Source organism: Periplaneta americana, chromosome 16 (genome assembly GCF_040183065.1).
Source record: "Periplaneta americana isolate PAMFEO1 chromosome 16, P.americana_PAMFEO1_priV1, whole genome shotgun sequence".
In the NCBI taxonomy this organism is placed as follows: domain Eukaryota; kingdom Metazoa; phylum Arthropoda; class Insecta; order Blattodea; family Blattidae; genus Periplaneta; species Periplaneta americana.
In genome coordinates, this window is record NC_091132.1 from 181,085,985 (window position 1) to 181,108,470 (window position 22,486).

A 22,486-nucleotide genomic window follows, 5' to 3' on the forward strand; every position below is an offset into this window, starting at 1 on the left:
CAAGGATCCGTCGGTGTATAAATGAAGCCAGTTTTGTGGAGGGTACCTAATATTAATTGTATTTAAATCAATATTGTTTAATTATTTCAGTGTTTACCTATGATTTCAGTATTTTTTCTGTTAAATTTACATTATGTTCTATATTTAATAGAGTTAAAGGGTTTGGTTTAATTTGTAAGTTTTATTTTAAATTCGGGATATTAATTTTCTGTTTTAATTCTTGAACCATGGATATGATACTCTGAGTTTTCAATCTACAGAGGGGACTGTATGAATGCCAATTGTTTCCTGGTAATTTGATAATTTTTTCATATTGAAACTGTGAATTGAATGAGAAAACAGATACATCTAAAATTTTTACAGGTTTTCCATATACATCGTTTTTGTTAATGTTGTTTTCAAGTTCCCCTGTCTTTAAGAATTCGGATGATTCTAGTTGGACTACTTGTAGCTTTCCTAATTTAGAGCTCTTGATGTTATAATAGTGTCTACAGTCTATAGTGACTTGTAAATAATAGTTATCTAGTATATTGTTTTCATTAGTTTACATAGTTTTTTTCAGCCATCTTTGTTTACTAGTGCAGGTTAGGTGTGCACAGCGTGGTAGTTTATATAAGGGTAAGTTCTGCATATAATAAGCTAGGCCTATATATTTCAAAAAGCCTAGAAAATAAAAAAAAGATAGAGATCGGGCTCATTATTATCATCCTAAACCTTGAAGTCAATTTTCTCTACTTCCATTTTCTGTAAATTTTGCATTGCTGAAGATGCTACTCTTCCTACAGATTTTGTATTACAAGCATGACTTTTTTTTTTTTAAGTGTTCTTAACAAAACTTACTCTCACGATTATACCTAACATTCATAGTTCTTTTAATATTATTTTTTCTTTATGCTAGAGTTGAATTTTTTTCTATTTTTACACTTTAGTGCATAAAATATTTTAAATTATTTTTTAGTAAAATAAAAATAAAAATTGTATAGTAAGTTTTATTTATGAGGGTCTGGAAAGTATATACACAGAATTTCAGGCCAAAATATTTGAAATTTGAAATCAGTCTACACATAACAATTAATAAAATCATTTAGCACAGCCACTTCCCCAAGCTAATGTCTCGCCCCACTTCTGCCCCATAGATTATAAATCCTGACGTCGTCCCTGATTATTAGTATCAAGTTGCTGAGGTGCTTAGAGGAAAATTCATGTTATATGCATTCATCTCAGAATCAATGAGTCCATTATGTCTTCTGAGTTAAGAAACTGTAAATTATTAAGCTAGTGTGCCCATTGCGATTCTAAGACACTTGCATAGCAGACATAACTACAGTAATAGATTTTTATTTTAAATTTATAGTTCTCTTAACCTCTTGGATATTCACTGTTTATTCAATATCCAAATGAGGAAATTTAAAAAATCTCTATACTAAAAGCTATAAAGGATTTGAAATTCACTTACTTACTTACTGACTTTTAAGGAACAAGGAGGCCCATTGCCGCCCTCACATAAGCCCGCCATTGGTCCCTATCCTGTACAAGATTAATCCAGTCTCTATCATCATACCCCACCTCCCTCAAATCCATTTTAATATATTCCCAACTACGTCTCGGCCTCCCCAAGGGTCCTTTTTCCTCTTGCCTTCCAACTAACACTCTATATGTATTTCTGGATTCGCCCATACGTGCTACATGCCCTGCCCATCTCAAACGACTGGATTTAATGTTCCTAATTATGTCAGGTGTAGAATACAATGCGTACAGTTCTGTGTTGTGTAACTTTCTCAATTCTCCTGTAACTTCATCCCTCTTAGCCCCAAATATTTTCCGAAGCACCTTATTCTCAAACACCCTTAATCTATGTTCCAAGTTTCACAACCACAAAGAACAACCGGTAATATAACTATTTTATAAATTCTAACTCACAGATTTTTTGACAACAGACTGGATGATAAAAGCTTCTCAACCGAATAACAGGCATTTCCCATATATATTCTGTGTTAAATTTTCTCCAAATTTGTTATTGTTGCTCCCAGATATTCGAATTTTTCCACCACTTGAAAGGATAAATTTCCAATTTTCATATTTCCATTTCATACAATATTGTCGTCACAAGACATAACCATATACTTTGTCTCTTCTGGATTTACTTCCAAACCTATTTCTTTACTTGCTTTGAGTAAAATTCTGGTATTTTCCCTAATAGTTTGCGGATTTTCTCCTAAAATATTCACGTCATCCGCATAGACAATCAGCTGATGTAACCCGTTCAATTCCAAACCCTCTTTGTTATCCTGGAATTTCCTAATGTCATACTCTAGAGCAAAGTTAAAAAGTTAAGGTGATAGTGCATCTGCTTGCTTTAGCCCACAGTGAATTGGAAACGCATCTGACAGAAACTGACCTATACAGACTCTGCTGTATGTTTCACTGAGACACATTTTAATTAATCGAACTAGTTTCTTGGGAATACCAAATTCAATAAGAATATCATATAAAACTTCTCTCTTAACCAAGGCATATGCCTTTTTGAAATCTATGAATAACTGATGCACTGTACCCTTATACTGCCAGTTTTACTCGATTATCTGTCGAATACAAAATATCTGATCAATAATTGATCTATTACACCTAAAACCACACTGATGATCCCCAATAATTTCATCTACATATGGAGTTAATCTTCTCAAAAGAATACTGGACACAATTTTGTACGATGTCAACAGAATTGATGTTCCTCGAAAGTTACTACAGTTAGTCTACACACGTGAATAATAATCGTTGATCAAGTTTACCAATCATTATATCATCCAGAGCCTGATCTAGCATTTCATTGTAAAATATTTCGACGCATTATGAAAATCCAAGACGTGTATATACAAATTGAAACGGTGGTTAAATTCAGAAGGTAAAAAAAAATTCATTAATAAGACAGCTGTGCGGGACTTAGAAAAAAAATTAATCCTTCAGTATAAATTTAAAGTGTGTCTGTAGTAGATCTAGTACTTACATTTGATATTAATGTTATGTATTGTCTCAAGGTATTTAATATTTTTTTTTACAATCATATTTAACGGTTTGTAATAGAGTCAGTGCTATAAGGCAAACTTTGTAGTGGTACAAATATCCCTGAAATCGGGATCAAAACAGCACAGTCCGATTAATTTCCTAATTTACAAGACAGGGCTATGTATGTCACGTGGTTATTATTGTATTTTAAAGAGGAGAGAATAAGTATTAATACTTGCAATAATCTTAACGGTATGACAAAATTATATACTCACAATATAAAGTTGAAATTCGTTCATAAACTAGCTGCTATAAACAGAATGCAATATTTAACCTCGTGCAACCTTAATTTATTATTCTTCAGGGACCGGGACATAATAATAATAATAATAATAATAATAATAATAATAATAATAATAATACTCACTTGCTCTATTACTTTAATATAATATAAGTTTTCTTTATAGGCCTACTTTAAATAGTTTTGTTTTTGTTTACAGAGATTTACATATAATAATTGCATGATATCTTTTGTTGAGTAATATTGGATTGTAATTGTTTAAATTTAAGTTTAAATTACCATTATTTTATGTATTACTACTGTTATTTTCACTTTTCTCTACTCTGTAATTACATTGTTGAGTGGATTAAATAAATAAATACATTTAATATAAAGCAAGGCATAGGGATTCTAGTTTATAGAGATGGCCTGAGTACATAGATATTACACTAAGGAATATGATATTAAATCTTTAGTCAGATTGGGGACTAGTACAGAGTTACACTGACCGGTACAGAGTTACCCCAAATGACTGCATGGAAATAGCTGACAAACTATGGAGTAATGGTTAGTATGGTAGTATGGAACATGAAACCCGTGGGTCTTGATTCAAACAAGTTAATGATTGAGATTTTTCTCCGTTTTTTCCCCCCTCTACCCATCTGAAGCAAATTCTGCGTAACTTCCGGCGCTGCGCTGGCATGGTTACCTGCATTTTACTCAGACGCTAGACTGTTGGTAAAGCCTTGTAAAATAAACCAGTAAAATTGCAAAGTTACAAAATAATATTGTAAAGAAATTTTAAAGTCTTCGTGACCAGTGGTAGCGGTTTGTGTGCCAAAATGTCAGTAACTCTTGCAGCTGCAGTAGAGAATTTAACTTGGAATACTAGTGTCGTATATTGTTGAACTTTGTTATTGTGAGGTTTTATGAACGACTGATTTTAACTCTTACCAAATGAACCATTTCTCCTTATTGCGAATTATACGAGCACAAAAGTCTCACTAGACGCGAAATTTACAAGTAGACTAACGAACAATTTAGTAGCTAAAGTGCAACATACAGGGGCGGCTTTCGAAGAGGGGCTGCAGAGCTGCAGCACCCCCAGACATTTGTGACTCTTGTCTCGTTTTATATTGTGAAAAACATTTATTATACAGTCTCTATTTAGCGGCTCGAATTTTTTTTTTTTTTTTAATTTCGCTCTCAATGACATGCACGCAATCGTTAGTGAAGTCACTTCCTCCCCTGGTGCTGCCAGAGCGAAACCAGAGACAAGGACTATAGGGTGAAGCCACTTCCTTCCCTGGAGCTGCCAGTCTCGTCTCGGATGCTTTGCGCGTTAGTTTTACCCCTCCTCCTGCTGCCCCTTGCCGTGAATCCAGAGTTTCCAGGCGCTGCAAAATTTGCAGCAGTTTATCAGTAGCGCGCAGTTTTAAACACATTTTCTTTAATGTTGTGAGTATAACAAGTGCGACAATGTTTAATTCTGTACAATATTTACAGTCTATTCAGTTCAGTACCTTAACAATTCAGGAGAAATGTGAAATTAAGTGCCCATCAGTTGAATCTCATAATGGAAAGAGACGCTAAACAAAATACAAAGGCTCGCATATTTTTTTGCTAATGTATCCTGCATCCCTGCTTTCTGCTCTCGGTCTCCGTACAGTCTGTATTAGATTAATGTGTTTCAAATACAATTCCATCAGCTGGGCAACAAGATGGATTTACAATAAGAACAGTAAATGTTGTTCAAGAGAAGAAGGAGCCATTGCTAGAATGTTTTCAAACCATAATGGAATCTGAAACATCTAACAACATCACAATAAATGAGGCAAGCGCCCTGGTGCGTACTCTTGAATATCCTGAATTCAATTTCTGGCTCAGTTATTATTTTTTTTTTCATTTATTGATGTATCATGTAGATATATTATACAACCAACTACAACATCGCCAGTTAGATATTTCTAAGGTTCAAATCTGCATATAAAAATTAAATTATGGTTTATTTAACGACACTCGCAACAGCAGGGGTTATATCAGCGTCGTCGGTGTGCCGGAATTTTGTCCGCAGGATTCTTTTAAATGCCAGTAAATCTACTAATATGAGCCTGTCTCATTTAAACACAACTTACAAGATAAGGCGCATGGAACTAATCTTTAAATAAAGTAAGTTGCTTGGTTTATTTTTGTATGCAGCCCCCCCTTAATTTAATATCCATGAACCGCCACTGGTGACATAAATAATCAATTGGTAACTTTTATGTGAATCATAACCCCATTAGGCTACTCCAGCATTATAGCCCATCTGTCATGGCCCGTTTGATCCTTGTGCGTTGCCGTTTTGTAGGTGAATGAAAGTTTTGGTTTGATACCAGTTTGGTGGAAGTGTTAATATTGTTTATAAGGTAGGTTGCAATTTCTACCTCGCTTTAATCATCGTGTTCTTTGTTGTTTAGTCAACTGTCTGAAGACAGGTCTGAACGTCACAAGTGATCCCAACAAGGCACTACTATAGGTTATGTTTACTAGGTACCATTACGTCAATATTCGCATTTATACATTATAGGCCTAATTAAGCTTAATATCATGTATGATACGCCGCACATTCAGTTTGTCTGTATTTTATTACTACAATTGAGTACGTAGTGAATTATTGTATTTAGGCCTATCTACCTCCTAAGAGACGAAGTAACACAATTGTACGTACACTAATTTCATAGGAGTGGTATGGTAAATTTTCTATCTACAATTAAGGAAGGTAGATGTGCTAAATTAAAATCACAACAAATTCGTTTTTATTAAACCTCAAAATAGCTTCCATTCTAAACCAAAAATGTTGATGCGAATAGATTATGTTAACATGTAAAATTCTCTTCACAATAAAATAACACAGTTTTGTAATTATTTCTGCACCAAATTATGCAGTAAGAAGTAAACGGAACTTATGGATACATTACACTAAATAAAACTTAGTAATGATATGTACAACGCAGAGCTGCACGCATTGCATCCTTCACCTGACATAATTAGGAACATTAAATCCAGACGTTTGACATGGGCAGGGCATGTAGCACGTATGGGCGAATCTTGAAATGCATATAGAGTGTTAGTTGGGAGGCCAGAGGGGAAAAGACTTTTGGGGAGGCCGAGACGTAGATGGGAGGATAATATTAAAATGGATATGAGGGAGGTGGGATATGATGGTAGGGACTGGATTAATCTCGCTCAGGATAGGGATCAATGGCGGGCTTATGTGAGGGCGGCAATGAACCTCCGGGTTCCTTAAAAGCCAGTAAGTAAGTAAGTAATGATATGCAATAAAGTTATAATATAATATTTCACTGAGCTCCATACATTGAAATAGAAATCCCGAACATACATTATCGTCTGCTCGGGAAAGTGTCTATGCTGAGGCGATAATAACGATCCTGGTAGTCAGCAACTATCTATGTTTGCATATTTATTAAGTATTGAGCTTCGCAACTTTATATACTAAACTGTGCTACAAATGGATAAATATCAGCCTCTCTAATGACAGTTATTAATTCAATCCTGTCCCGAAACCGTATTGCACAGCTCAACCGACGTTGAAGTTATTTCTTACGTAAAAGGTACACCTATATAATAAATTACCTTTTATTCTTGTAAAAAAAAATATCGGACATTGTTGTTTCGTAGTGGGTCTACAGCTGAAATCTACGAGTTATATTAATAATTTTATAAAACACTTGTTGTATGAAAATGTGTACGAGGAAGTACGATGGGAATTTGATCGTTGTTGTATGAAAATGTGTACGAGAAAGTACGATGAGAATTTGATCGTTGCAGTTAAGTGTTTCTCAGCAGTTCAAATGCCGTAATAATTGTCAGTTACATAACCTCTTCTTTCAGTTGTGATGGATTTGATCAAGATGGAGCCTGAGGATGATCCTTTGGGCTTAGTACCAAATGATATCACAAACAGAATGGAAGAGAATAAGGCTTCATCAGAGGTAAGCTGAAAAATCTTTCTGTGTATTTTTTTATGTGTTTGTTGAACAGTGGAGAAAAGCATCTATTTCACACTTTATATTCTGTGGAATAAATTAGATTTTCATATTGTTGCTATGTGGTGAATTGGGTCATGAATTGTTCTTATCGTTATGAAATGTGCGTTGGTTCTATCACCCCATGGGAAACAATTTTCACACGAAGTTCAGCTGCTGTGACTGCTGCTCACCCTGCATCTTGATCGAGTAATGTAGAACCACAGTCTAGTATACACAGTCACGAAGCTTGAGTTATGAGGGTGTTAGGAACAATAGACTGTACCGGTACTATTTCGCAATGTCTGTAATGAGGCGATAGTACGATCCCAGTGGTTAGCAACTATGTATGGATGCATATTTACTACGTATTGACCTTCGTGACTATATACTAAACTGTGGTAGAACCATAGTTATTAATTCAAACTGTTCTCAAAACCATATTGCACAGCTCAACTGTGGTTTTTTTTTCGTACCTCTGTATGAAACTTTGATATCATGTGAGAGAGATTTTGCTCTCTACTCCATAACATTTTGTTTTGAATTATAATTTCTAAGACCTACTTGTATTCAGGCCAGATGTTTTCTGATGTCCTACATAAGCGATCCCAATGTTAAAACTGCACTGGGCAAAGGATCTTTAGTCATTGCAAAACCGAAGGAACCCGATCGTAGAATGATGTAACCTTGAGAGCGCTGATTGTAACGCTTCTTTGATAAGACGTACACCCACATCACCTTTGATTAATAACATGTTATTAACGTATTGTATTTCACGTTAGGCATGTACATAAGGTGTAGCATGTGACACTGTGAGTGGTCTCTGCGTAAGGAAAATGAAAGTAAGCTTTTTGAATGGATATATTCCATACTTCTCTATTCATTCATATTTGGGACTGATAAAATAACTTACTTGTACATTGTAACATTCATGTTAAAGAGCGTCAACATTAAATTTAAAAGTGTAAAATATTAAAAATGACCAAAGCTAATCAACTATACAAAATTGTATAAATGAGCACACACACAGATATATATATATATATATATATATATATATATATATATATATATATATATATATACACACACACACACACACAAATATAGTCCACATCTGTGGAGTAACGGTTAGCGCGTCTAGCCGCGAAACCAGTTGGCCCGGGTTCGATTCCCGGTTGGCACAAGTTACCTGGTTGATGTTTTTTCCGGGGTTTTTCCTCAACCCAATATGAACAAATGCTGGACTCATTTCACCAGGATTATCACCTTCATCCCATTCAGACGCTAAATAACCTGAGATGTTGATAAAGCATCGTATAATAACCTACTAGAATAAAAAGAAAAAAAATATATGTATATATACCGTACATAATCTATACACATTATACTTAACCGAAAATGGAATTGTAAACAATTCAAAAACCCTTTTATAAGATGAAACTCCTTGAATCTCTGCTCAAATGATATTCTAAGAAAGTCAACACCTGTGGAGTAACGGCTAGCGCGTCTGGCCGCGAAACCAGGTGGTCCGGGTTCGATTCCCGGTCGGAACAAGTTATCTGGTCGAGGTTTTTTCCGAAGTTTTCCCTCAACCCAATACGAGCAAATGCTGGGTATACTTGGCTCGAAAACATGACGGCCACTCTTCTTGGAATTGATAATCCCTCATAAACCCCCATCCTCTACTCAACCCCTAGCCGCTTGGCTGAAATACAATGGATCCCAGCATTGCCAAATATAGCAGTCATTGCCTCTTAGCTTTCACTCGTTAGTGTCTTTTCAGACATTTGTCGACGTGTTGTTTTATACCGTTGTGCGCTTCAATATGTCTAATTTATTCCGGCCATGATTAATGAGTGTTGGAGCAGATGATCCGCAGTCAGGCCTCCTGATTCACCTGAAGATCCAGGACCATCACGACAAGAACAAATAACACCGTCGAAGAAAACAGAATATCTTATTTGCAGAGGAGCGTAGCTAAGAAAACGAAGTGTTAAAATTATGTTTAATGTTAGGAATTTTATCCATAGAGTAATCGAAAGGTGCGATAGTTTGATAAGTAAAAATCTTAATCACTTAACATCGGACGCAACTGGCGGCGTGGTATTACTACAGTAAAAAATATATTGGCCATAGAAATTAAGAATTACAGTTCACCAACTAAAGGGAAAAGAAACAAACTAAAATAGAATTCGGTAAGATGGACGATTTTATGCGTGATTTACTTCGTCGAACAGTATGTGAACAGTACGCGAAAGAGATATCGCCAACAGCAAATAAACTTGCGGAAATATTCTGGCCTGATTTGTACATTATGTTTAAGAATGCAGAAAAAATTTCATTCGATTCTATCCAGCACTTTCGGAATTACCAGGAAAAGGGTTTTTAAGGAATGTAGTTTGCGAAGAAGAAAAAAAAGCTCATGCCGTTTTCCACTTAACAGCTATTATAGCCAATGCCGCACTTTACAATAAAAATCATAACTTCAGAACTAATAAAGAGCCACTGGCGTAGCTCAGTTGGCTGAACGTTCGCAGATTACGACTTCAAGAATTGGCAACTCGGCTAAGGGTTTATCCCTTGCGCGTGCCTGCAGTTATCTGGTGAAGGGGATGAGGGAAGGTCGTCATGTTTTCGTGCGAAGTATAACTTTTGGTGCTGGACCCCGGACTCATTTCACCGGCATTACCACCTTCATCCCATTCAGACGCTAAATAACCAAAGATGTTGATAAAGCGTCGTAAAATAACCTCAAAATGACACTGAATCTATGGTGTTGCTGTTCTGTTAAACCAGGTAACCCTTTAACGTTCAGCTGAGCTTCCAATAACGTGAGCCTCATGATAAAAGATGTGATTTTATCATACATGTCAGTTATTAAGCTATCTTTCCCTTGTAGGCTTTTGACTAAGATGCAGTGAAATGACTAAGAAAAGCTAAGTCATGTATCCATTCCTCATAAATAAGCTCTGGTATTTGGTGCTTAAAGACTGTCTAGAAATTCCTTTATCTCAACCTTATTAGTTCCATTGTCTGTAAACAATCTTTTTCCGAACTTTCTCATAACGCATAGTTTTCAGTTTTCCTATCCACTTTAGACAGAGCCATGTCTCTACGGGCTGTAACGGAAAGCAATGTGTAAAACTGTCAGTGACCAAGTCGATCTGTTCATATTATGCGATGTTTGACGTCACTGGCACGAACAGCATTATTTCGGAAGGAGCGAGGTTTGCCTGATTAGCTTATGTTTGAGACCGCTGTCCTACATCATTAACCTTTCTTCACTCACTTGCTCGATATTTATAGAGTACATGTCACTACTTGTTGACAAGTAAAACTGTGACCTTAATTTAATTAAATATGTGGAAAGAAAAAGCACATTCATTTGAGATCTGCTTCTGTTACTCACGTGCGCACACATTATGATTCACGTTAGCCAATGACTATCACGTAGAACCAGATTGGCGGCTGTTTCACATCAAGTCATCTTTAAAATAGCTAATATAACATTATTCACGATGTGTTTTTGCTCTGTAGGAAGGGAATTTATCGCAGTTGGAAGTGACGGACATGAAGACAGAATGCGTGGACCCGAGTTACGATATCAAATCAGAGATAAAGTTTGAAGACACCTCACTAGAGCCTATTGGCTCTCCTATGGTGAAATATGAAGTTGATGTAAGTGGTTTACTGTCAGTATACAGAAATACCAATAGTGTGTCTTTAATACGTCAGACGTGTTAACAGTGTCGATCTATATTAACTGTTTTATTAACTTTTCCTTAACATTCACAACTTAGACAGTTTTCATTTTAGATTTTAAATAAAATATTAATTATCAATTATATTTGTGATAGGGAACGGAGAATTAACTCTAATACAATGAGATGATTGTGCCTAGGAACAGATTCAGTTCAAGTTTACGATTTTTTTATTTTGTTGTTACTGGTACTGTTCTAGCAATTACTGTTCCAGACATTGAGTGATGGTTTAAAAGAGATGCAAAGGCTTATACAAAACAAACAAAGGATTTGGTGGTCCTCTAACTTTGTTAACACTTTATTTTTACAGAAAAACAATAAAATAATATTAATGATAATGACAATAATAATGTAATAATGTCGCAACTTGTTTCACAGTGCATGTACCATTTTAACATTTTTTGTAGTGTTCTGGACTTACAGTTATAAAATAGTCAATTACAGCGATTCCTATGGATTTCGATCTCCATAACCTCTCTTGTCTGTCATTTGTTTTACAAGCTTGCACAATGACGACAAATTCCAGATTCCTTCATTTGAGGTTATGAATCTTCTGAATGCGCAGCAACTATCTGTATAGCAAATTAATATGCGAGTGTGGTGGTAAATATTTTTATTTTGTAATATCGTATGTCAAAAACAGGATAAGTGTTAGAGAGTCTTCATTTTGAGCTACTAAAACTTTCAACAACGAAATACATTGTTTCAGTATATAACTTTTTTTACTGTATACGAGTATTTACTTCAAATATTCTTGCAAATTCTGTTTGTCTATTTTGCAGCCTAATTATGCATAACATGCATATATTTTCATGGTTGAAACTCGATTCCATGCCTTAGAATAGAAGCAAACAGTTCATGGGAATAATTGGATTTTGTGTAAAAGTGATTACAACCTTACCGAGAAGTTAGATTGGATTCACTATGTTTGAATAGTGAGGTATCTGACATAGGAAACCAATGACCCATATGGCCAGTTAAAGCTCTCTTCAATATTTACTCACTTTTGCAGGAAGATTTATTGGATGTGGATACAGGTCAGCAGGAACAGAAAGTAGAAGTGTCTTCAGAAGAGGATGAAGTGCTGACTGAGAGGTGAGTGTCCTTTCCTTCAGAACTTCATTTAATGGCGACGTAGGAACTAAATCTTACAATGTATAATACTGTTTTTATCTATTATTTTGTGTGGTAATTCTTATGAACGTCTCAATACATCTTGGTACACAAATGACGTAAGATTCACTAAATTATCATTGTCATTACAAGTAACACACTACAACTCTTGCTATTTCTGCTGCTTTATTATTCTGCTATACTTCGAGAACCATGATCTCTTTTGCTGTACGATCACGTCACTACTTGATTGGCGACATTTCTACTGCGGCTGCCATCCCTGTGCTTTGTGCTAGTTGGCTGTTTTTCGTAGTTCGAAAGTTGCGACAAGTATTGCTAATCTGTACTTACAGGTTGCTTTACTTTTGCGGTGGCAGCTAGCTGGAGCTTTTCGTCTCTCTGCTCATACTTAACTGCATTATTCGGTTATGTCCCTTTTCAGATATTTATCTCTTTCATCAAATGCTAGGAAATTTATCTTACATAGCCATTTTTTATTAGGTAGTGACTTCATCTTGATTTGAATCAAAACAGAGAACATTGTCAAGTTCCAATCGCCTTGGAGAAGAGTTTCAATTTCATAAAAGCTACTTTAGATTGCCGACGCGATTAATTACTTTTTACAGCCCTTACAGTGGAATGTCCAAGTCACACACACATGCAAGACCGTCTTCTCCAGCCTTCATTCATTAAATCGCCTGAAAAATTTTGTACCCTTTCAATTAAAAAGAATTCTCATACAAACATTGGTGCTATCACATTTCGACTATTGCGACATTCTACTAACAGATTTAAATTCTAACTTAGCCCAAAGATTGCAGGGCGTTCATAATGCCTGCATACGTTCAGCGCGCGCTTTTTTTCAAGCATGGTTTCAAGTTTAATGTCTTCGTGTGATCACAAATATAGCATCAAGTTTAGAGGCTTCATGCACTTGACTCCTGTAAACTATCCCCGTGTGACTCGCGTTTAAGAAACTAGCTGTACCCATGCGCTCCGCTGCACCTGTTAGAAATAAATATGAAGTAATTACGTAATTAAAATAAGACGTTTGATCCAGGGAACATTCGTGTTTGTTAGCAGGATAAATCGTTTAATATGTTACTTAATTGAAATTGTATTTAAATAATTAAATTGCGATCATTTTGGTCCAGAGAGCATTCATTTGGTCCAATGACAATAATTCCTTTAACATGTTTCTTATTTGTTATTACATGCAACCATAGTTTAATGAAGATTGACATATCATTTAGTTTTAATGTGTAAACTTTATATTACTTGCTATATGGTTCCATTGAATTATGGTAATAACTTAATTTTAACCCTTGTTTTCTACGTCTTCAGTAAATGGAGCTTGGCCCACTATGATTCTGAAACCTTCAAATAACTTAAATAGTGATACAGCATAAACAGTGATATGTAATTATATTTCGTTCTTTCGAAAATGTAAAAATTCACGATCTCCTATGTACCATTGCCATGGCATAAATAAATTTGTTTTTTCTTCCTACTCAAAAATTTTATATTTTGCACATGGGAATTACTGCAGGAACAACAACGCTACAATCTGAGGTGGCGGTGAAAACGTATTGTATTGTTATTTTAAAAGTCTATCAGACCTACCAAATTTTGCATAGAATAATAATTATCGGAAATCATTTTTAAATGAACTTTTGTTATGTAACATTTTTCACAATAATAAGTGACATATTTCGATTTAATTCAGGCTCTGTTAAATGAAGTATTTTGAATGCCATATAGCTTAAAATCTAAATTATAAAGAACTTATTTTTATATTTCAATTTTCATCGAAATTCGTTCAGCCATTATCGCGTGAAAAGGTAACAAACATCCAGACAGACAGACAGACAGACATACAAACAAAAATGTCAAAAAAGCGATTTTCGGTCTCAGGATGAATAATTATATATGTTAACACCAGTTAAATTTGGAAAAGCGAAAATTACCAGAAAATTTTGCCTACATATTTATTATTAGTATATATTATGTTATGTTATGTTATGTTATGTTATGTTATGTTATGTTATGTTATGTTATGTTATGCTATGCTATGCTATGCTATGTTATGTTATGTTATGTTATGTTATGTTATGTTATGTTATGTTATGTTATCAAATATATGTAAGCAAAAGTAAAGTGATGAATATCAAAATAATAATGAAAGAAATACAGTGATAGTATATAAGATAAAACATAGAAGATTCGGTTAATTAGAAAGTTCAAACAATAAAACGAAACGAAAAATATTAAATACAATTGTAAAATAAATGTAAAATATTATGCAATAATATAATGGAGTAATAATTATTATATACATAAATAATACTTTAGTTTTAATCAATTTATTGAATTTTGAAAGACGGAAAGATTCCTAACTTAGAAAAATATTTTTGTTTTTTTTTTTTTAATTTAATGTAAAAGAAAAATGAAAAATAAGAAAAGTGGAACTATATATATATATATATATATAAAATAGAATACTGATCATTGTTTAAAATCAGTTGAAATAATTGAATAATTTATTATTGGAAGTTGCTAATTTGGAATGTTTTTAATGAATTTATTATACACTCTCGGGCCGAAATTTGAGGCATGTATTTTATTTAATAATTGTTATATAAGAAATCAGAGCTGATATAGTCCATCCAATGCCATTTTTTTAATCACCGCGCGAAATATCCCTAATAAAATGTCTAAAACGCAAGACAGCAACGAAAAATGTATTAGTTTTTGGTTTGTGATTACGAATGTCTGTGTGTGTTCTAATGTAATGATTGATGAATTTTTATCTCACCACGATGATTATAGGGAACACCGATAAATTTTTTACTTAATTTCAGACTTGTCCTTAATGTTGAGAAGAGTGTGACTCGAGAACACGCCAGCTTTGAACGAGGAAAAAACAAATTGAGTCAGTGTTCAAACGGCGACGAAAGCCTTAATTCCTTCAATTCTAATATAAGCAACGACGATCTTGTAACACAGCAACTCCATTCTCATATGGACAACATAAAAAAGTCACTCAAATGCGATGTGTGTGGAAAGTGTTTCAGAAGATCATATGATTTAAACTTACATTCACACATACACACTAACAGAAGGCCGTTCAAATGTGAGGTGTGTGGAAAGTGTTTCTCGCAATCGGTTAATTTAAAACGACATGTAATGATTCATACAGGTGAAAGGCCATTGAAATGCGGGGTATGTGGAAAGAGTTTCGCAGTAACGACGAATTTAAACATACATGCACGTATACACACAGGCGAAAGGCCATACAAATGCGAGGTGTGTGGAAAATGTTTCACGAGTGCGGGAAATTTGGGCGCACATGCTCGCATTCACACAGGCGAACGCCCATTTAAATGCGAGAAGTGCGGGAAGTGTTTTTCGACTTCGACGAATTTAAACGTACATATAAACATACACAAAGGTGAAAAGCCATACAAATGTGAGGAGTGCGGGAAGTTTTTCTCACAATTAGGACATTTAAAGCGACATGGGCACATTCACACTCGTGAAAAACCATTCAAATGCGAGGTTTGTGGGATCTATTTTACAAGTTTGGAAATTTTAAACACACATGCACGCAATCACACAGGCGAAAGACCATTCAAATGTGATGCCTGTGGAAAAAGTTTCTCAAGTTCAACCAATTTAAATAAACATTCTCGCATACACTCAGACGAAGGCGCATATAAATGCGATGTGTGTGGAAAATGTTTTTCAAGTTCAAAATATTTAAACACACATGCTCGCATTCACACAGGCGAAAGGCCATTCAAATGCAATTTTTGTGGAAAGTGTTTCTCATATTCGGTGTATTTAAAAACACATGAACGCATTCACACAGGCGAAAAGCCATTCAAATGCGAGATTTGTGGAAAGCGTTTTTCACAATTGGGACAATTGAATCGACATTCACGTATTCACACTGGCGAAAAATCACACAAATGCGAAGTATGTGGATTGTATTTTTTAGATGCAACTGTTTTAAAGTCACATGCACTGATACACAGTGACGAAAGGCAATTTAGATGTGAGGCGTGTGGTAAATGTTTCTCTGTAATGAGATACTTAAAAAGACATGCACGCATACACATTGCCGAAAAGCTATTGTAATGCGATGTTTTTGAAAGGTGTTTTTCATTTTCGGCAGCTCACGTATTTATGCTACACATGCAGAAGGCCACTTAAATGCGAATTGTGTAAAAAATATTGTACAACGTGGAGACTTTAGTGAACATGTACGCCGTCACGCAGGCTGTAGGCATTCAAGTGCTATGTCCGCGGAAACTGTTCTTCAAATTCTAGCCAGGTGAGGATTGACTACCGCCCGCATTGATGCGAGAAAATATTGTAATGGGATGTATATGGTAGGAATTATGCGGGATCAGGATATGTAAACATTTAAGTTCCTTCACACAGACGAAATATCTTTTAATTGCAATGATTGTCTTCAATATATTTCGCTTGTAAGAATGAGTTAAAAAGAAGTTGTTTTATACCTATTCCAGTGCAAATTATTATTCATCTATGTTAAACACTTTATCCTAAATATTTTCGTAGTAACCGTATATCCTAGTTTTTATTATGTTCGCAAAAAAATTATATATGTGACCCGTTGCGCGAAAAGTGACCTAAAATCGTAAAAGGAAATTTTACAGAAGAACAAAATGACGAATTTACGGTGTAAAAACTGCATTTCTATGTTTTGATATTTTGTGCTATCCGTAGGTTTTTTTTTTATATACTAAACTTGGATGTAGTTTTACACAGTGCTCCCTAAATATCTAAATTTTTCTTATAATTGCTAAGAAAACAAACGAAAACTTTAATTGTATTCTTCTCGAAAACTGCATAATATAATATCAACATTCAATAAGTAATATATTAAAAACCATAGCACCTTGAACCATGATTTTCTTTTTAATACTCAGTATTTCATCCTCTTTTTGGAACCATAAAAAGGAAAAAAGTGAAAAATCCGACTTTTGGTCCCATTTCCTTGAACTAGTCACATACCGTGATCAAAGGGCTTATGTTTTTGTGTCACAATTATTTAGTTTTCCTTTCTTATGTATTTGAATTACAATAGATTTTGTCCATGTTTTCGGTGGATCGTGTCGATTCTATATCAGAATTAGGAAACCTTGTGCTGCACATTTAAACAGTTCTAGCCTATATATATATGCAATGTACACATTGTGATTTGTTACTTTTATTGTTTAGTAGGAGTGTAATAAATGCATTCAAGGCAATGGCTTCTGCACGAGAATCAGAACATAGTAACATCAAAAGGGTTTTTTCCTTCCCATAAATGAGAATAATAAATTAATAAAGTGTCCTTACAATTTGTATTTAGACTTACACTTTATTATTATCATTACTATTATGTTTCGTTTTCGGACATGTATTCTCCATCTGTCCTTCGTTCGCATGTATGCTTTATAATAAATTACTTATGGAAGTCTCTAAATATCCACCGTGGACAGAATTTTATACATAATATGTGTCACTGAAAAGACTTAGGTTTTAACTTTGCGTAGAATAATTTAAAATTAAGTGTTACCAACTTTCTTTGGAAAAATAGTTATACGTGTAAGATATTATGAAAAGATATTGGTATTTTTCTGTTGGCTTTATAATAACAATTTCAACTTATAATACAAGTTAGAGCAAGAAAATTATATATATATATATATATATATATATATATATATATATATATATATATATATATATATATATTATTTATTTCAAATATACAGAATAAAGAAATATTATTACAAAACAAACAAAGAGAAATACACATAAAATAATACAAGCAATATAAAAGAAGATACAGTAGTATTAACAAAATTTGAGATCGAATGAGCAGCGCTCGTGCTCGGTCGCAGTTCAGATATAATATTAAAATAAAAAATAATAATATAAATAAATAAGTAAAATAAAATAGGAACTGAAATATAATTACAGCGGCAATGGAATTATATAATATAATATTAACACTATAGAAGAATAACATCGCACGTGAAAGGTAGGACTAATATATATTTCAAAATTATAGAATACAAATATAATATAGGTTGATTAATTCATACACATAGGCTATAAATTTATTTAATCAAATTGAAGATATTAACACGTTTCTAATTTTCTTGTTATATGTTAGTGGGTTACATGTTAGAAATTCTGGGTGTAATTTAGTTAAAGCATTGTACAACCGAGGGCCAAAATTTATGCTATGCTCTAGACCAGCAGATGTGAGACATTTAGGTTCTATATATATATATATATATATATATATATATATATATATATATATATATATATAATATATATATATATATATATATATATATAGCGTCGTAACATAACCTACTAAAATAGAAATACATATATATATATATATATATATATATATATATATATTTATATTTTAGTAGGTTTATCAACAGCCAGCGATAATGCCAGCGAACTGAGTCCGGGGTCCAGCACCGAAAGGTGCCCAGCATTTGCTCATATTGGATTGAGGGAAAACCTCGGAATCGAACCAGGGCCACCTGGTTTCGCGGCTAGACGCGCTAACCGTTACTCCACAGGTGTGGACTATATATATGATATGATATGATATGATATGATATGATATGATATGATATGATATGATATATATTTCTTCACAGCACTTCTTTACATGTAATGGTGTACCTCACATTTCTGTATCCGGTGCCACCATTAACATATTATTACAATAACACATTATTTGCAGTACACGTCTACACAAATACTCCCAATTACACTATGTACCTTTTTTGTTACTTGGTCAATCTCCCCTTCAGTATTTCTCCTATATTTCAATTGCTATTCTCTATTTGTTCATTAATCCTAATATATGTAATGTTGTATACTCCTTTCACACCCCCTTTTTCTTCTAACTACTATTCACTAAAATCTCAAATTCAATTTTTCTCTATAAATTATCATATTGAATTATTTGTTCTATTTGTTCTTTGGCATTTATTAATCATTTACTCTTCCAACGTTCAAATGTTAGTACTAATTTTATGCTGTCACTTGTTCACATCTCTTAACCCTTTCTCACTATTTTCACTCATTCCTATTTGCACTCTCTTTCACTTTCTCACTATTCCGCTTACACCTAATCCTTTGTCACTATTCTCACTTCCTAAAATACTTATATTTTATTCTACACATCTGGTTATACACTTTCTCTCTCCCCTATACTTCTCGATCTTTTCCAGTTTCACTTTACCTGCACTTTTTGATCATATCCCCAATTTTTTTTACACATATCAAATATCTCTGCTAAATTCTCAAGTGTCGCAAGTTCTGACCTTTCATTACTGTTCGTCTCTGCCTTATTTCTGTCTTTATCTTTCTATCTATTTATTTCTTCTTCTATTCCTCTTTTATTCCCCCCCCCCCCGCTTTCACGTTCACATACTATGTATATATATATATATATATATATATATATATATTACCTGTTTGGGCCACTAAAGTATTTCAGGAATTCATAACTACTGATTTCTTTGAAATAAATAAAGTTTTGAGGCAAGGGGATCCACTGGCCTGCCTTCTCTTTAATATAGCCTTAGAGAAGGCAGTGAGATCGACTGGAATACAAATAGGAAATACAATATTTGATAAATCAGCACAAATTCTAGCATTTGCTGATGATATTGTCATCATTAGTCGAAACCAGAAAACTTCATGTGAACATTTCTTAAATTTGAATGAAGCGGCACAGATGATGGGAATGGTAGTGAATATCCACAAAACCAAATATATGTTCACGGGGCAAGCAATATTACGAGGAGGACAAACCCTTTCAGTACAAGAATATGAGTTTGAACGAGTCACGCAGTTGAATTACTTAGGATCAATCGTGATGGCATATAATAGTATGGATGCAGAAATTAAAGCAAGGCTATTACCTGCAAATAGAAGCTATTATGGAATGTACTAAGGATGTTATTAATTGGTCCAACAGAAGGTTATGTTAGGTTAGGTTATTGTGACAATTAATATTTGAGGAGAAAAATTCGTTCCGGTGCCTGGGATCGAACCCGGTTCTACGTCCTTGGATCTACGTACCAAGCACTCTGACCACTGAGCTACGCCGAATTCAATCCACAGCCCTGGATCGAACCTTCCTCCTACAGTGTTGTTTCCCTTTTTGTGGCCTGACTCCAAATTGGGCATATACATTGACGTTTCTATTTCAAGTCAACTGCCATTATACAAGGAGCGCACTCAGCTGAGTGACTAATGGCCGGGATTCCGGAGTAAAGTGCACAGCAATCTGTACAGAATAATGCACTGCTAGCTATACGAATTTACTAAAGATGTTATTAATTGGTCCAACAGAATAATATCTGTTATTGTGACAATTAATATTTGATGAGCTCAGTGGTCAGAGCGCTTGGTACGTATAACCAAGGACCCGTGTTCGATCCCCAGCGCCGGAACGAATGTTTCTCCTCAAATATTTATTATGGAATGGCAAGACTGTTTAGGTCTAGAATTCTCCAAATGTCAACAAACATCCAACTATATAAAACCCTAATAAAACCAGTATTATTATATGGAGCAGAAACATGGACCATGACGAAAGCAGGAGAAAATTCTCTTAGATCTTTCGAAAAAAATATCCTACGTAGAATATTCGGTCCAGTAAATGACAGAGGTTTGTGGCGAAAGAGATGCAACAGCGAAATAGAATGTATGGTGAACATAACATAATCACCGCCATAAAATCCTCGAGAATAAAATGGTTGGGGCATGTAATGAGGAATGCGGAGAATAACATCCCAAAAAAGGTACTATTCAGTGAAACGTGGGGACACAGACGACCTGGACGACCCAAACTGAGATGGTTGGATGGTGTGACAGATGATCTGGCAAGAATGGGAATAAGGAATTGGAGGAGAAAAGTACAGGAGAGAGACGAATGGAGGAAGATTGTTGAAGAAGCCAAGGACCACTTAGGGCTGTAGCACTGATGATGATGATGATGATGATGATGATGATGATGATGATGATGATTGCCAGTACAATAAAATGAATGGGGTGTTTATTAACCGAAAATGGTGCAATGCAATTTTCTATAGACAATGCTAAGAAACTGCCCACATTTTGGGCGCAAAAGTATTGCCTCGCCTGTCAAACGGTTCCTAATTCTCTGCTGCTTCAGTAAAAAATATTCACGATGTACTTGCTTTTCAACTTTGGTTTCAGGCAAAGCCCGATTTACAATTTCAGAAGTCCACGGCTTAATTTTCTTGCCATTCCATTCCTTGTTTTCATATTTGATAACTGCGCCCTTTTCTTTATGAGACCCTTTCTTTTCATATAAAATAACTAGTCCATCCTTTTTTATTTTAAATTTTGTCACCTATCTCCTTTCACCATGTACTTATTTCACAGTGATTATGTGTGGCCACAAGACGGTCATAGCTGATTGCATTGGTTCTAGTACCTGTACTATCCCTTGGTTCCTCTAATGAAGTAATTCAGAAATTTGAAACGAATGTTCTTTTTTCATAAATTCTGGCTTAGACATGTTCAAACATTTTTAACAAGAGTCAGAACAGGTCACATTTTTACTCAATTGTACCTACACCGATTTCACATTTCTGATAATCCTACTTGTCTGTGGTGTAATAATCATGATGAAGATCTGGAAAACAGTCTCCTATACTGTGCATCCATAATCGACAAAAGAAGTAAATTAAAATCATCAGTACAAGTTCCAGAAGACACAGCCCTGCAGTATATATTGACTACACCCCACCTCTGGCTACTAGCAACAGGCATCTATAATGAACTTACTTATTTACTTACTGGCTTTTAAGGAACCCGGAGGTTCATTGCCACCCTCACATAAGCCTGCTTTGGTCCCTATCCTGAGCAAGATTAATCCAGTCTCTATCATCATATCCCACCTCCCTCAAATCCATTTTAATATTATCTTTCCATCTACGTCTCGGCCTACCTAAAGGTCTTCTTCCCTCCAGCCCTCCCCAACTAACACTCTGTATGCATTACTGGAATCGTCCAAACGTGCTACATGCCCTGCCCATCTCAAACGTCTGGATTTAATGTTCCTAATGATGTCAGGTGAAGAATACAATGCGTGCAGTTCTGTGTTGTGTAACTTTCTCCATTCTCCTGTAACTTCATACCTCTTAGCCCCAAATATTTTCCTAACCACCTAATTCTCAAACACCCTTAATCGATGTTCCTCTCTCAAA

General features: G+C 34.6%; 1 protein-coding gene across 1 annotated transcript; it reads left to right on the plus strand.

The window, feature by feature from the left end:
- The first annotated feature begins 5,603 nt into the window (after window positions 1-5,603).
- LOC138692157 (zinc finger protein ZFP2-like) lies at window positions 5,604-17,209 on the plus strand. Its single transcript, XM_069815191.1, has 5 exons — window positions 5,604-5,691; window positions 7,178-7,278; window positions 10,852-10,992; window positions 12,088-12,170; window positions 15,050-17,209. Exons 2-5 carry the CDS (start codon window positions 7,183-7,185, stop codon window positions 16,326-16,328), a joined length of 1,599 nt encoding a protein of 532 aa, XP_069671292.1. The 5' UTR covers window positions 5,604-5,691; window positions 7,178-7,182; the 3' UTR covers window positions 16,329-17,209.
- Window positions 17,210-22,486: the final 5,277 nt, after the last annotated feature.